The sequence below is a fragment of the Sturnus vulgaris genome, chromosome 5 (genome assembly GCF_052056855.1).
Source record: "Sturnus vulgaris isolate bStuVul1 chromosome 5, bStuVul1.hap1, whole genome shotgun sequence".
Lineage (NCBI taxonomy): Eukaryota > Metazoa > Chordata > Aves > Passeriformes > Sturnidae > Sturnus > Sturnus vulgaris.
The window spans coordinates 24,376,446-24,394,032 of NC_142247.1; the positions used below are offsets into that span (position 1 = coordinate 24,376,446).

The window sequence follows — 17,587 nt, forward strand, 5'->3', positions numbered from 1 at the left end:
TATTTTCACAGTATGCTGCTGTTAAGGGTTATTTTTCATCCAGTGATCACTAACACTGCATAGTGGCCACTTCTTAGCAACAAGTGACACTTCTCTTTCTGTGCTGTTAAACAGAACTGCTGTATTTTGTTCTCTGCATTTCTAATTTTGGGTGTTAAAGCAGTTACCAGGGTGTGCTATGCACTCTCCAAAGCCAGCATTTTGAGCAGCTGAGAAAACTGATGATGAGTGAAGTGCATTTTTTTAATGTCTGGTTTGCCTGATTAGCAGGGGTTATTCAGCCCATGCGAGAAATGGGCAAAATCATTAGTGGTTGTGAGAGAAGCTGCTGTTTGTGAATGGAGTTAGCCTTACTACAGAATAAGTTCCAAGAACCTATGTGAAAATCAGCATGACAAGACCTTGGAAAGTCTTCAGGTGACACAGCAGCCCCCGCACCATTTTGTCAAATAGGAGAAAATAGGAAGTACAGTGTGATTGCAAAGCAATCTGTTATGGCACTGTTTCTGCTCTATTCTTGGAATAAAAATAACATCATTGCCAATGGCTGCCAGTGCCAGCTGACAAGACCTCTGCTTTATGAATAATAAATGCAAACACTTGGCTTTATGCCAGCTATGGGGGTTTTTTGGCACATGTGACCAAGGTTTCTGACAGTAACATAAAAATACTTTTAAAGTTTCTAATTCTAAGTTGAAAAAAAAGAAAAATCCCAAGTGAGTCCAGCTGCTTGGCACAATAGCACGGCATTTACACAACAAATTTCACACAAACTATGCATAAAAGCAATGATGATACCTAGTTTGATATTTGTAGTTTTGCCATGTCACAATTGTAAGTGAAACTCAACGGGTTTTGGTCAAAATTGCAGCAGAGCAGAATGCTCAGATTTGTCAGTATATTAAAACTGGGCCTTGGGCTCAATGGGTTAACTTTATCACTGTCAATTGAATAATTTGTTACTGAGAAACGAAAACTGATAGGGGTTTGAGTGATCAGACAAAGTTTAGGAGACAATGTTCATCAGCAAATAAATGTAAATATTTTTATTTTAAAAAATGTTAATGGCACCTTAGAGGCAGTCATGACTACACAACCAAATATACAAAAATTACATTTTCATAGTTGAATCTTTCCACAGTGCTGCACAAAATGGAAATAGTATGAGAAACATTGCAGGTCACACACCAAGACTATAAACTTTAGTCAATAAAAGCAGGTAATTTTTGGTACACCTTGATACTACCAGACCCAGGTTCCCGGGGTAAAAAGGAAAGGTGGCTTTGTGCAAAACTTTCCAACAGTACAAATTAATATGCTAAACATACAAGAAATCAACCATACAAGACAGTTTGACTTGGCCTCATGCAGTCCTTATATACAGCATTATCTCAGTTGGCTTTTTCAGGGAAAATAAGCAATTTCATTGACTAAAATAAAACTTTTCTTAGTCTTTCACTGTTGCAATGTAAAATTGTCTGATACTTTGTGCAGAATTAGCATCAGAGAGATCATTCCAACTTTATCTGAAAACAAGCCCTTTATAATCTCCTGTGCTTAAAGGCCATGTTCTGGCATGATGGTGAATGAAGAAAGCAGATGTATATTTGGTTAATTAAAAATAGTGGAGAAAAAATTTGCCTGATTGCTAGTCCTAGATGGACTTTCAGAAAGGATTAAATTCTGCTATTGAAATTAAAATGTTTAATTACATTAATCTGTGTTTATCTTCTGTTGTATCATTGAATCCAGCAGTAAAATGTCTCTATCACAGTGGAAAGGGTTTCCCAAATCAAAAACAACCAAACAAGAAAATCTTCTTTCGTACCTTCTAAATAAACTACAAGCTTCTGTGTCTTCTTGTTTCTTTTCTGAATTTCTTGTTCAAGGATTTTGATTTTGGAAAGCACTAGATGTTATTATGCAATTAACTTTGTATCAAACATAAGCCTGAACTAATTCAAATGTTGGAGTCCTCGTTTATTATATCATTCAGTAGCTAATAATTAGCTGGCAACCCTTATGATTGCAAAACTGAACCTTATGCTTACACTGGATTTATCTAGCTTCAACTTCTGGTAAGTGGATCATGTATCTTTCCTACAGCAAATTGTCTTCACCTTTTGCATTGCTATTCCCCAAACAAGCAGTCATGACTTGTTCAAAGAAAACCATTGGCTTTTACATATCCTTCCTGGAGTGCAGACATCAGATCTATACTGATAGATGTCCTGCAGCAGAGGCACAGCATAACACAAACATTTTGATGTTAAACAAAAATGAAGTGAAATTTTTTAGTGCCTCTAAGAATTTAGAGCAAACAGACATAACAGGAGTGGAATAAAATGAGAAGTTGCATGAATGCATATAGTGTAAAGCAGAAAGAAGATGGAATTTGAACTGGGTCTTGATCAGTCCTGCCAATCACTAATTAGGCTTTCAACAATAATGGAGTTATAGTTGAAGCTAGCAGAGGGATCCCTTAGACAATTTTTAGAGGAAACCTCGTTTAGTTGTAAATGCTGAAATAGGAGAAATCAGGAAAATTGTGCAAACTTTCACAAGAAACCGAATCTCCAAAAACCTCCAAGCAAAAGCTGCCAAAAGCCTATAGAACAGGTATTAACAACTTATTGAAGGGCTTTTCCATCAGAGAACTACTACCAAAGTGAAGGGAAATACTTGTCTAGCAGGCAGCACCAAGCAGAAAAGACACTGTCTGGCAACCTTTTGTTAAGTGGGAGTGTTTTAGAGGCTCATGATGAGTAGGTGTAAGAAGTATCCTAAGAATGTATATGATGCGTTGTATGAGAATATAAAAGCAAATGGTATCCTGACAGAACACGGTTAATTGATTGAGAAGCTGAACAGAGTTCTCATTAGGAGAACTGCAATTCTTTGGGTTGGTTTAGGCATGCTTTCACAGGAAACAGAGCTCAGACTGCAGGCCAGATACACACAGTAATATGTAAAATACATAATCCCAGCCTAAAGGGGGGAAGTGATGCCCATACTGAAGCTAATGGCAGAGGCATCAGCCCTGGCTAGCTCAGGCACCAGCCTTGTCTTGATCCCAAGTATAGACACAGCTGGCTAGCCTGTCCCACCCCATGGGCCGTTTGTATCTGTTCCCTGCAGGAAAAAGGTAGGGAGAACTTTTCTACACTGCAGCTGCCCCAACAATCTGCAGAAAGTCTGCTTGGAGCCCAGTTTTAAGGACAGCTAATGACTCACTGCAACAAGAAGATAAAGGCTCATCTCCCTTAAAATCCCAGCTTCATACTCATGAGACACCTTTTTACCAGCCCTCTAAGTCTCCAGATGTGGAGAATCATCCACCTCTTTCACCAGGTTTTTCTTCCAGTCTAGTGATCTGGCATGGTATATGGAAGACTTCACCATATACCAGTGCTAGCACAAGATAGGAAATGGGAGGGCAAAGGCAGGATGGGAGACCTCCCTCCTTGGGAGGCCTTCCACATGGCAGAGCTCCTGGCACTGCAGTCTCTGTGCAAAACTACAAGAGTTTCACTCAAAAGCAGGCTTTTGCCCCTCACTTTACATTTTTTATTATTTTCTTGTTGTATGTCACATCCTTCCGTGATTTAAACCTAGCAGAGAAAATAACCCAGAGAAGCGATGCACTCATTTACCAATTAGGTTGTTTTAATTTACATAACTAACTGTGTCCCCTGCCAGGTGTAAAGCCAATATGGAAATGCAAGACCTTCCTGTTTCCAATTTAGAATTTAGGTCCAGTCAGATTCTATCACGACAGTGAGCAATCTTTTGTAGAGCCATCGATTTTAGATTCTACCCTCATTTTACACTGAGGCCATCTTCCAGAATAGTAATGATTTGCCCTTGGAGCAGAAGCTTTCACAATCCCAGGCTGTACCACACCAATAATTACTTTGTCATAAGAAAAATACTGACATTTTCCCTCCCTGTCCTTGAGGCTACCTGATGTAACATTTCAACTACATGAAATAGCACTGGGAGGATTATATACATTTATAATCATGCAACAGGCAAAGGAGTTTTTCTTATGTAAACACATGGCACTCCTTTCTTGCACATCTACCCTTCTTAACCCATTTAACAAAATGCTAAACTATTTTCTCAAGAGGCCAATGCATAAGCTGGCTGTGCAAGCTGAAGAGAAGAATGGAGATAATAAAGACAGCAAGAAAACACCATGAAGAGTCACAGCATTCTTAGGATCGGAACCAGTTGTTAGTCTTGTTTGAGCTCCTGTTTGTTGGTTTTTGGTTTCCATTCCACTTCCCTCTTGAGATGAGGTAAGGCTGGGTTAGGATAACATGGCTGTGTCTGATCTGATCCATTTCCAGCACAATCCTTCCTGATTCTCAGTTCAAAGACTTAGCATATATAAAGAATTCTTTAAATATTTGTAAGTATTTTAATTGCGTTTTCTAAATGCTGAGTTATATCATTACTTATTAAGTTAATTGTGTCCTTTCTTCAGTTCCTGAAGCCACAAATAGTAACAATTCACTGTTTATCTGACTGTGGTAAAATGTCAAAGTTCTTCCCTGTCTTCCCCTCACCCACTCCCTTTCCTCAGAATAAGGTCTTCACCAACTATTGCACTTGGTTAAAAAGAAATATACACATCAAACTATGCCCTCCCTCCCATAATACCAGCACAAAAAATACTGCAACTGAAAAGAAAATACGTCATGACAATTATTTTCACAGTTACTAACACTGAACATCAAATAATTGGAAACACTGTTCATTTTTTTACTTAATGGAGAATGGAGAAGAATTCTGGTTGTGATGGTTTATTTTGTGGTGTTTTTTGTTTGTTTGTTTATTTTTAATAAAGATCTTGCTTTACATCATGGCTGAAAGCCAAGCTGATTTCAGGGAAATTTTTTTGCAGTTCTTAAATCAAGTAAAATATATTCCAGTGGGAAAACAAACCCAACCCTGTCTCCTACTAGTGGTACTGCATGTTAATACATTATCTTCAGGAATGTCTGATGAGACAGTCTACAGTTCTTATATTTACAGAAGTTAAACTTCCTGCTCCTCTTAAGAAGCTGTTCCCTCATACTTCTGCCACATTCTTTAATCTGACAGAAGTAAGAAATCCACTGTACCCAGGGTCCCACCACCTGTATGCTTTGCATTCACTTACAACACCCCAATAATTCAGTGCTAACAGAGGCTAACCTCAATGTTGCCTTTCTGTGTACTTCTTTCCCCTTGCAGGTTGCAGGCCTTGAACAAGTGAGTGCTTTGGTGTGGATGACAACTTACTTACCAGTTACTTGCTTCTTTACTCCTTTACAAAGTTGCCTCGGGATCTTATAATTCAATTCAGTCAATCTTTGGAAGTCTTATGCCATATGTATTTCCCAAATGTGATAAGGAACAGTGCTGGGACAGAACAACTAACTGCAGAACTACTAACTGTGGTCAATAGTTATCACTGGTCTCATTTGCAAACAATAAACTCTGTGCAAAAAGTTACTAGCAGAAACATCAAGTTTTGTTAGTCTTGAAAACTCAAAATCCCATGTAATGATACCCACTAATTTAGAATCTAGAACTATCAATACACATGACTGCATAGTTTGGCTTATCACTCTGGTTGGATTCAGAAAGAAAATTAACTATCAGTCTAATAGAGCTGATAAACATTATGGCACTCCCTCCTGATCACAATCTTTGCACTTCGGCCTAGTAAAAAGCACACCTGACACTCGTAGTTGCTGGGATCCCTCCCAGATAATCATACCATCTTTCGTGGGTAGGGGTTTGGAAAGTGGAAAACCTTTTGGATTAAGGCAGAAGACTGACTTAAGTGAGCAGTTCATCACAGATACAGCCAGTTAGACAAAATCAGATTTAACAGGCAACTGACTGCCAACAAGTATACTTTATATATTTACACCAGAATTGGTATACACACAGTGCTTAAAAAACAGGGAGGGGAAGAAAGAGGGGGAAAAATAAGAAATAAAAAAATAAAATAAATAAACAGCCAGTCCAACAGCTTCATCTTGGTATAATCATCCTTTCTATAGCACAAATGATATGATCCCAGTTTTTACAAAATATTGCCAGCAGCGTCACTGCAAAAAAAGTGCAGATGATATGAAAACGGCTTTTCATCATAGGAGCAATGAACTTTGCAATAGTAGAAACACACACTAAGATGACAGTCATGAAGGCAAGGATAACATTTATGCACTTCCCCAGGAGCACTTTGGCATTAACTGTTTCAGACTGCTGTGCTTGCTGTTCTTGTTGATGGAGCTCCAGTTTGGAAACTCGGGTCTGGCATGATTCCAAGGCTTCCTGGAGACAGAAAACAAGAATTAGGGCAGCCATATTTCCCTTCAATGTTTCTTCACATTTTAGCTGCAGAGCCATCCATCAGCTAGATTAGAAGTGCAATTTATTATAGACTAAAATGTCAATGAACCACCAACTTTTAAAAAAAATAAATGCACATATATGTCTGAATGAGGCATAATCAAGTCTAACAACACTGTTCAAAATGTAAGTTTGTTCTTTTTTCATGCTCAGGAAAAAATATCGTAACTTTAATGTTCGTGGCAGTTGTTTCCTATATATACTGTTGATATAAAGTACTAGTAAAGCTGTTGCCACAGCAACTCTCACTGCATCAAAACATTAAGAAAATTAGTTTCTTTGTATATTCTATAGAAAACATTAGGGTGGGGTTGCTGTGCTGGTAATTAAATCTACTTTCCAACATGTAGCACTTGGTTTACACTGCCTCTATGGTCTACATTAATTTTGCTCTCAAAGTTACCCATCCTACAATGTTGGGCTTGAGTCCTTTGTGAGATCTGGCCTTCTCCCTCTGTCACTGTGAAGACAGTGGAACAACTGTGGAGATGCTTTTATGGGATTCTCTCTCACATGATCTATTCTGCTTCACAATTTGTTCTGAAGAAAGCAGACCTTTCTCTTCTGCTTGAGAATAGACTAAAAGTGGTCTTAGAGTAAAATGCTTCCTAAAGACACTACCCCCCTGCTTAAGTCCTCCCAAAGCAAAACATAGAAGACTTCCAACTGCTTCACTTATTTGCCAAAATGCCAGCTTTTTGCTGGAGTTGGGATTTGGGGACCATTGCGTAGCATGGTGCAAAGCTGTAATTTCATGAGATTGATCAACTTGACATAATCTTTTACCACTGTGTGACAAAGAAAACCAACACTCCAGCATCCCTACTTTCTTCTCCATTCTCAAACTCCAGATATTTTCCTTGCAGTAGCAAGGTTGTTCACCTGATCACACAGTAAGCTGTTTCAAACCAAACTTCTGTGTATGAACACCCAGAGAGTTACCAGCTTTCCCTTGCTGGGTGAGTTCTTCATTGTTTCAGCAAGTTGAACTGGCTTACCAAGGACTGGCCAGGCACCAAGGTTATCACAGAAAGTGTGGCACCGTGAATTACACAAGACCGCCTCCTTTCACTGCTCTAGGAATTAGTTACAATATAGAAGACAGCTCTTAATGGGTGGCACAAAATCTGTTATGGTTCAGGCATGTTCTTCACTAGACACTAATGAACTTCCCTGGTCTTTCTTCCATACTGACTGTAAGTTATCCTCAAATTGTCTTGTGCTGCTTTAGAGAAAGTGCAGCTGCAAAAGTCTGATACATGCAGCTCTACATTGAGAGGCTGAACAAGTATTTAAACATCCTTTAGCGACTGAGTTAGGCCGTCACTCAAAATATCCAGAGCTTAAATCCTTTTACTCTATTTTAGCTAATTTTCCAAAGCCCCAAAGAGATAGGTTTAAACGGGCCCAACTGTACAGAGATAAAAGAAACAAGGTTGTATCAACATAGCACTTCAATTAGGAGTCTCTGACACCCCTCCAGGATTCTGCTAATGAGTTAGGAAATATTTCACTGCCCTTCTGCTGGATAACTCAAGTTTCATTATGTTTTTACATTCTCAAGATGCCTTCACAGAAAAGAGCCCTCTTTAAATCTGTGAGAGACCTCTCTTGTTTAAACCTACAACGAAACCTATGATATGCTTAGATTCAGTACCATCCCTTTCCCACTCTGTTCCCAGGAGCTTCCTAACTCAGGAAACTGTGATCATCCTACTGCCCACACTCTCTCTGTTTAGAAATGTGAGCACAGGTTTATACAGGTCGGGTTTTAGGTTCTTATACCATCTGTGCCAATATGAAGACAGTCTTTGAGCATTCCTCAGTTGTTCATGAATAGGTAAGACATAACTGTGTTGTCACCCTTTTTCACCACTTCCTCAGACTTTTAGTAGAAATATTATGCATTATGTAAGTGCTTGTATTGTATATAAATATTCAAGTACATAGGTAACTACATGCTATCAGGACATACTTGTAGACATTATTATTAGCTTTTGATTTAAGTCAGACATGACTACAGCTGATCACTAAGGTGAAGACACCCTACAGCTTTGATTATAGAGATTGTTGTGACCATGGCTTTAAACTCTTTAATTATAACTGGAAAATCTACAAGTCTATAAATCGGCTCTCTTAGTTTTCACCCTAAACTGAATTTATAATAGACCTTGCCAGCGATGCAACTACATATTGGAGAAAGTCTGAGCAAGAAGTTTGTGTCAGGACATTGTCAGGAGTGTTAGGTCACACAATACAACGAAACTCAATTCCTTCCTCCTCTGTGAAAGAAATTAAAACAGGCCATTCTTCAACCACAAGTCTGCCTAGGCTATAGCATCAGTTCCAGCAGAAAAAAATCCTGAATCCAGAGAAAGAAATGGAGACTGTCATTGATTCCATGTGCTGGGTTTTCACCTTAAAACAGAGTAAACATGGGTTTAAATCTTTCTTCATATTCCTTATTTTAAAAGATGTAGAAAAATGTGAGTGTTTCAGGGTACAAGACTTCTACAAAACGTAAGAAGATTATGATAAGGAATATAAGTACCTGGACATCTCGTGATCGCTCATAGGCCTGATACGCCACCTTCTCCTCTATGCTGGCTAGCTCTTGTTTCAAGTTTGCTGTCTCATGTTGATGAAGGTCAGTGAGGTCATTTAACTGGTCTTCCAGTCTTTCGTATCTTATTAGGAAAAGAGGTCTAAATTTAGTGCCTTCTATTCAAGTAATGCCAAATCATGAAAACAATTGCACATTTTAAAAGGTAATTTCTCAGTATATGATGAATTCATCTGACTGGCATTACAAAGCACATATAGAAATCAGTAAAAACTTTGTAAACCTTCCACAAACATTTATTCAGTAATCTGAAAGCCTTTTTTGAGTCCTTCTTGCTGGCAGTAGGTGCTAAAAAGCAAATATTTGTACATCATTGGCAAATTAGATGAAATATAAACAGTGCCTAAGGATATCCAACTCTTATTTTTCAGTCTTCATTTAGCCCAGAAGATATGGTTTCGTAAGTAAGTTTGAGCCAGTTAATAGCTCAACAGTAATGACAGGAAAAATATGTTCTCTCTCATACACAACTGCAGGGTTCTGCCATTTATGTACAGTCTGTTCTGGCATGCTTCTACATGGTAAAGCAGTTCAATCAAATCACCAGCAAACTAGAAATTTTTTTGTGAGTTTGTCACTTGATTTAACATACAAACAGGCAAACACTGCAGTCAGCACAAAAATGATGGAGGCAAAATTGTCTAGAAATGGGTAGCAGGAGGCTTGAGATTTTATTGGCAGAGAGCTGTCAGAAAAGGTCACTCTGCCTTCTCCTGAAACCAAGTCATGAGTTCAGTAGGCCACTTTCATTGTTCTTTCCTCCCTATTATATTACCACATGGTATCAAGCCTTTCGTTGCATTTCGAGAACTATAAGCAAGGGAAATATGAAATATTGCCCTTCATACCAAGATTTTGCCCACTGGTGTAGTAAGGACTTCAAGAATTGACTGTCACTTTAACAAGCCAGAGGAAAAATGGGATATAGGTACAGCAGGTGAAAGCACTCTGTGGAACATACCATCCACTTCTCACAGAGGATGATAAAGGAATTAATTGTCAAGTAACAAATGCAAGACAAAGTTGTGCTACAGCACATAAAACTACAGCTCCCAGCTCTATGCTACACCAGGGTACAGGCTGACACTGCATCCACAAGATAGCAACATGTGTGAGAAGTATTCAGCCAAGGTACTCAGAAGTCAAGGGTATACTTATCAGCTGTCTGTCACTTCTGCTATACCACAGACTGATTAACTTTTTTGAGTCACATTAGATGAGAATCCTCCCACCAGCTACAAAACCATTGGCATCTCCTATACACAGTACTCACATAATTCACATAAAAACTATGACAGAGGAGAGAGTTTTCTGATCAGCCTTTGACAAAAGGCAAAGGACACTACACCATTTGATAGGAAATATAAATATTCTACGTGTATTTTCAGTTGCTGGAAGGAATTAAACATGTTGGTACCAGATATTAATTGGAATTATTTTTTTCACTTGCTTCTGAAATTTCTCTCTCTCACACACACATTTTCCAAATAGTTTCTATACTTGTGCAAAAGTCATTTCAAGAGAACAGTTAAAAAAAAAATACCTATATCTTTCTTCTTGTAGCATCTGGGAAATAAAGCCATAGTCTCTTTTAAATTGGGTTTTTAAATTCTCGATATCATCAGCTAATTGGGACTGTGTCTCCTTGATTTCCCTTAGTTCCTCCAAAATCATGGAAAGCTTTCCTTGGCTGTCCAGGGTACTTGCCACAGCAGGACTAAAGGAAGTATTCCCATTGCTATCCGCTGATCCAGAGGTCCCACTTGAGCATTCATCATCACTAACATATTTTGGTTTGGCAACAATGGTGGCACTGCCCCCATAGGTTCTAGAACTCGTTTCTGGCCGAAATTCATCCAGGGTATTTTTGAGATGAGCAATGTTGTCTGCACTACCAAATTTGTTTCGGATCAGGTTGGCAAACTCTCTAGACTTGCTGAAAACAAAGACAGGTGGTGTCAAAGATACACCCGGCACACCCGACTTGCTGCTCTCTGTTCCGTGCCCACTGCTACGAGACTTTCCATGTTGAACATCTTTCAAGTTATCTTTGGAAGTATCCTTGGTAGCTTTGGAAGATCCATTTTGTTCAATATCCTTGAGCTTTTTGTGATACTGTTCCAATTTCTTCTGCAGCTGGGCAATGGAGTGGGCAGATTTCTGGTTCTTTTTCTCAAAGACTTGTTTAATGCGCCCAGCCTGTTGCTTGTCTGCACTGTTTACCAGTTTCAAATACTCAGCCACGTTTCCATCTCGAGCTGTTTGTTCAACCTTGATTTGCTCTGTAACCTTGAGGATTTTCTGTTTCAAGCTATCTGCATTGAGTTTGACTTTGTGAAATTCCAGGACTCCATCTGGTACATCAAAGTTCAGGTTGGTATCAGAACCTCCACGGCGGATGTTAAGTGGTAAACTCAGGGTATTCATGTCATGTCTTTCCACCTGAGAGAAAAGAAAAGGAGGTAAATGGAATCTGAATTCTGTTTTTTAAAACCAAACATCTGGTTTGCCCTTCCACATATATCAAGTCCACAGTAGCTTATACTAGCAGAGCATAATAAACTTTTCTCTGAAATTAAGTAGCATTTTTCTTGACTTCTACAGGTTAATAAACAGTCCAAGGAACTGCTTGTCTCTCTTAAAAACAAAGATGAATTAGAGAGAAAATGATTCAGAATAGCTTACAGAATTACTTACTGTTTTCCAAAGAAGGAGAATAATACCTAGTCAGAAAAGGTTCCTGAATATATTGTTTATTATTAAGAGTTTCAAGGAGACCATGGCTGATAGCAACTCTGTTTTTTTTCTTAGAAGTGGTCAAATATCAATGGAGATGTAATCAGATTTTTTTCCTCTACATCATTGCTATACTGTTCAGTATATTTTCCCATGTTTAATGCCTTTTTTGATCCATCCCATTCAAATTCCTTCCCCAATTCAAAGTTTTGGCAAAACTAGCTGAAAGAAAGGTCTTGAAAATTTAGTGCATGCTGCAAGCTGGAAGCAACTGCTGTTTTTTGAAGCAGAGAGCATAGAGAAAGAATTGGCCTATATTTGACTCTTCAGCTCGATGAAGGTGCTCAACAACTTGATTGCTGTGCTAATTCTGTTTTAATAGGAGGTTCACTGAGTGGGATTTACAGGAAGAAACTTAGGAAAGAAAATTGCATTCAGTCACGTATAGGATCTGTACACCTTAAATGTTCCTCTGGAAGCACAACAAAAACAATTAGGCAACTCAGTCACAACACTGACCACAACAGATGATTTTATCTTTCTCAACAGAAAGGCAAGATAGTCAGATCCAAAACATTAAAAGTGTTTCCTTGTATGAAGTCAAAGTTATGGGAGAGGCATGAGAAGAATAATCTAAACAAAACAGCTTCATCCCTATTATCATCTTGGTTTAGCCTGTGTGAAAAAGAAAGTGCATTTCATTGCAGCTGCCATAGTGCCATGCTTGTAGAGACTTCTTAACAAATGCTCCAGCCATAATGGGTCTTCAGAGCTTTAATACCAAAGGAAACCAATAGATTGAATTCCTCAGGCAAGACCATTGCAGAGACAAGGCAGAAGCTCTATCAAAGTATCTCCTAAAGATGCATTTGTGAAATGCTTTAACTACTCTTAGTTCTTTTAACTACTCTTCAAAATGTCTGAGATATGATATTAAAAGTTTGATTTCCAATTACAGTGCTTATTATTATGTATAATACTGAAGATCATGCAGCAGACCTATGTGTACATGTCCAGTGATCACCATTCAATCTTTTCTTGATTAAAAAACCATAAGCCCATCATTAGGTATTGTTGTAATGTTTGTTTTCCCATCCTTGTACAGTTTTGGTAGGTTTCTTGGAAATTCACTCAAGGATTCTTGTATTGTTCTTAAAATACAAGCCCAGTAACCAGATAAAATGTCCTACTGTTAATACCATACATCGTGCACACCTTGATCAGGAGAACTACTCTGTCCCTACCAGGCTGGGGTACAAACAGAGAGGGGGTGATGCACCTATAAATCTGGATCTGACCATCTCACAGACAAGATCATCTCTACTACTTTATATTATTTTCCTTATAGGTTACCAAGGATTACAGTGGAGATTTATCTTGATTTGTCTTTTGCTACTGCACCACTCAGGGCACAAAGCAGGTAACATAAAAATTCACCAATACCTAAAAAAAAAGGCCCTTGAAAAATGCATACTGAAAAAGTTCTGGAGTTGGCAATTTCTTTTGGAGAATATTGGTTAATGATGACTTTAAGACTCTATCCCAGGGATTAAATCAGTGCTGTGGTCCAAGAGATAATAAACTTTAACAGTTTGTTAAAAAATTTGGTATGGATCCAAATGCTCAGTATAAAACAAGAATTTCTTGAAACAACCTACGACATTTTTTAATAAGCTTTGGCACAAAATGATACTGTAATTAGTCACAGAATTGTACATACACACAAAACAGATCCATCACTGATGTCACTCAGGACAAACTGTACATAACTTCCAGGAATGGGTGGGTCTATATCTAACCTTTACACAGCAGTGTTTACTTCCTCAGTAAAAAATAGTCTAGAAATGTATTGTAATAATTGGATACAAGCCCAAACCAGATCACTTCTCCCTTATGTCCTCTCCCTTACAGGGCTCTCTATTGGTCAGCCTTCTCTGCCTTCCTGAAACTTCAAGGTCACAAAAGCAATACAGATAAAAAGAACAATAGCATTGAAGGAATACATCTGCTGAATGCTGCTGTGCTTTTGGACATGAGGAAATCTGTTAGCATGGAGCAAATCTGCTCCTGAAAAAAACCAATCATAGGGTCAGTTCAAATTCACTAAAGTTTAGAAAAGAATTGTGTTTAAATTCCCAAAGCACTGCTAGCAGTAGGATTTTTTATTTACTGGACTGAAAGCTCACTAAGGGTACAAAAAAGTCATACCCAACATATTTTTATGCCTGATTGTATTTGGACAAAATGGCAAGTGTCCTCTGCCATCATGTTGCAAGGCTGGGTCAAGCAACAGAGGCTGTTGAAATCCTCTGCTGATGTAATACACCTTTTTTGGGGAAGGGATGTGTAGTGTGGAGTGGAGTTATTTCTCTTTTAGGTGGGGGGCTCGTTGGTTGGGTTTTGTGGGAATTAGGGGTTTTGGGAGGTTTTGGTTTCATTATTTTAAATCAGAAGCAAGCAGACAGTGGGGGAGTTGGGCATGTCTAGACAAGTGGCCTATCACCTTTCTTCTACTTTGATCCATTTGTGATTGTTTTATAGCTTGCTACTAAAGCTACCCCAAGACACCAGAATTCCATCTTCAAATCCTAGCCAAAATCCTTCTTCTGCAAGTCTCATCCTGTGATGAGAAGAACTAGCTTCACTTCCTGCTGTATCGAACGCCTCATTCTTTATACTGAGCACAAGACTGCCAGTAGGAGTCTGAGATGCTTCCTCATCCCTGCAGGGACTAGTGCCCTCTCCTGGGATGCAGGCTGAAATCCTCCCAGTGCAGGACAGGGAATGCACATCTCCTTCAAACCGTGTGAGTGCTCTTCCAGCTATGCTACGGGAAGAAACAAGGAATGCCATCCGTGCCATTGTTCCTTCTGGGACTCCTGGGTCCCCAGCATCTCACAGGGCCACCAAGCTGTTAATAATAAAGAAATTGTTGAGAGATTGTTTTTTTATTTTATTTTAAAAGATTTTCATTGTGGTTGTCAAGAGAAAAATACGTTTACATAGAGTAGCAGCCCCAACAGTTAAAATGGATGAGCCATCCTTTCGGAAGTGAGAAGCACTTTAAGGAAAAAGAATCATCATACACATCTCATATAATGGTAATTAATAGGGAGCTGGGCATTAGCAGTAGATGAGAAGCAGCAGTCCTGAGACATGTGGTACCACCAGGTAGACAGGAAGTCAGAGCACTAGCCCATAGTTTGAGGAAATACCAGACATGCCCTCAATCTCTCTTCTAGGAAAAGCAGGGGAAAAACCAATTTGCCTATGGTCCTGGGATAGCCATAGCTGATGTTAACCTGAAAAAAGAAACCTGGGCCTTGGAAAAAGACCACTGTATTTTATGGAGGAGTTCACATACATACTTCGCTACAAAGCCAGTTGAGAACTAATAGCAATGTTTGTGCTGCTGAAATACGAGCTTTTAACAATAGTGATTTATGCAAGTAAAGCAATTTAGGCTCCCTGCCTGCATCAGAGCCTGGCACCACAGATGACTAGATAGGTAACTCTCTGAGATAAAGCCCCAATCCCCCTTTTTCCCTGGAGCCAAGCAGATCTCCAGCTGCCTGACCATGCTATCCATGTGACCCATCCCAAGCCAAAGTCCAGAGCTTCAGAAGAGACAGCAAAATCACTGCTTGCTTCAATGAACACAGGTGCACTGCTAGGAACCCTTCACTGCACTTGTTGTCACGTTTACTTTCTGTCTTAAATGTAAAGTGGAAGGCTGGAAAATAGGCAGCCTGCCATTCAAAAACAAGCATTCAGAGCACGACAGTGATTTGAAAACCCAGTCACGGAAGCAAGGATAGGGATTTCATTGGCATCATAATGATGCACATGTTTCTTCATTTACTGTCTGCAAAAGCAGCACAAAGGTCAGACTTGCAGGCCATGCTATCAATGAGCCCAGAGCACAGTAGGACCCATGTTCCTCAGTGCCACAGGCAAGACTGTTGGAAAGGGATTCCACATGGACAGGATCTGCTGAACAGGTGAAAATATCATGTATAATGGTTTATTGTATTGGTCATTGGAAAATAGAAAGCAGACCTAGAAGACCTTACTACTTCCCACTGGGTGGGATCCATCTGGGAGAAGAAATTTATACTGAATAGAGCACAAAGAGCAATGCAACCCACCCTAGTGCAACCCACATCCCATGGCTGCTCAGATGAATCACATCCCATGTTCCACTCACTTTGCCAATGGCTCTTCACTAACAAGTGAGAGATAAGCCCCCTATGTTTAAGGTATCAAACTGAACTCTACTCTTTAGGTCATAGATCTATTTTATGCCCTTTTAAAACGTACCTTTAAAAAGCATAGAGAAAAAAATAAAGGATTTAAAAGACAGATGCATATATGCATCAGGTTCCAGAAAGCTCACATCTCTGGGTTGCCTCACTAACAGAAACAAATCATGAAGACACAAAATGATTTATTTATTTTAATAGGTTCAGTTTACAGGTGTTTCCTTCTTTTACTTTCTCTGAACAACCTCATTGCCATCACCAGTCATAGCTGTGCAAGCTAAACAAAAGCTTATGATGACAATTGAAGTCTCTCTTGAAAGAGTTTCTTATGAATGCTTAGAAACAGAATCCCATAAGGAGCATACAAAATAGGATTACAGCAGCCTTAAAGCTCTCAGAATTTGGTAATAGCAACAAAAATCATCAGGAACAATTCTCTTTTTATCAGAAATATGCATATGCCAGAAGCACAGGTGTTCCAACGGGTAAAAGAACATGAAGAGGGAGTTTTAATAAGTTTTCAGTATATTCCAAAGCAGAAATGTATTTGGAGAGAGACTTTTACATCTCTATCTCTGTTCCTTCTAAAATCCACATGAGATTCCTTCATGGAAGTCCTATAATAGAGCTAAATCATCATAAAACATGTTAAGTTACATAAAATCAGCCCCCAACATTTTTGTACAGTATGTTACAGCAAAACACCTTCTGCTTGTGTTTTTTACAGAGCCACTTAATAGTTACATCTAGAAGTAGCTACACTCAGAATACCATGCTAATAATCATGCAGAGGGTTGAGAGTATATGGGAATGGAGGGAGTCAGCGAAACTTGTTTCTACTTTTTACTGGGTTAATGGAAGTCCCTGAGTGGTTTGTCTGAGACCACCCAGCAAATGCTGATGGAGTCAAATAACTGAAGGTTTCTTTCATAATCAACAATTCTATTACTATTAACTCCCCCCCTCCCCTCAAAAAAACATTGAAGCTGTAAGGGACTTCACTAACACACATTAAGAGTTTATTCCAGATATGAGTCAAAGGTAATCCCAGATGCCCTTTGGCAAGTATCTGCTCTTCAATATTCAAAGGCTGGGAAACTTCAAGGCCATTCCATGAGTAAAACATCATACAGGGGCAGAGTAGATGGTAGAGATTTGAATCCTCTTGAAAATTTTCTGCACTATGCCAGCATGTCTGGTAATTATAAAAGGTCAGTTTTTCTACTAAGCAACTGCAGCAAGACCTCAGATATAGATTAAACTACTAAGAATACTAGGCAAGATGTCAGATGTTGAATCCAATCCTTCTCAGGGTCAGTTTGATCACCTATCCTTCCCTCCATTTTAATTCATTAGCAACACAGAGTTGTAAGCACAGGTACCTCAAGAAAGATATACATGTACTTGCAATTTTAGTTTAAGTGAAAAAAAACCTCCGAAAATTAAAAAAAAAATCTAAAGTTGAAAATCCTATAAAACAAACTCTGTAGAAAGCAATTGCAAGAAAGCACATGCACTGAAGTTCTGGTGTGACTAGTAATACAGCTTTTACTCC

The 17,587-nt window shown here is 38.9% G+C and overlaps 1 protein-coding gene across 2 annotated transcripts in view; it reads right to left on the reverse strand.

Moving 5' to 3' along the window:
- Positions 1 to 1,019: 1,019 nt before the first annotated feature.
- TMCC3 (transmembrane and coiled-coil domain family 3) overlaps positions 1,020 to 17,587 on the reverse strand; it is a 132,537-nt gene continuing 115,969 nt past the window's right edge. For both annotated transcript variants that reach the window (XM_088165065.1, XM_014889307.2), the window contains exons 2-4: positions 10,578 to 11,476; positions 8,963 to 9,098; positions 1,020 to 6,333 (exon numbers count right to left, since the gene is read on the reverse strand). In XM_088165065.1, the coding sequence (XP_088021191.1) occupies positions 6,031 to 6,333; positions 8,963 to 9,098; positions 10,578 to 11,476 (1,338 nt within the window). In that variant the 3' untranslated portion in view covers positions 1,020 to 6,030. The remainder of the gene's footprint in view (positions 6,334 to 8,962; positions 9,099 to 10,577; positions 11,477 to 17,587) is intronic.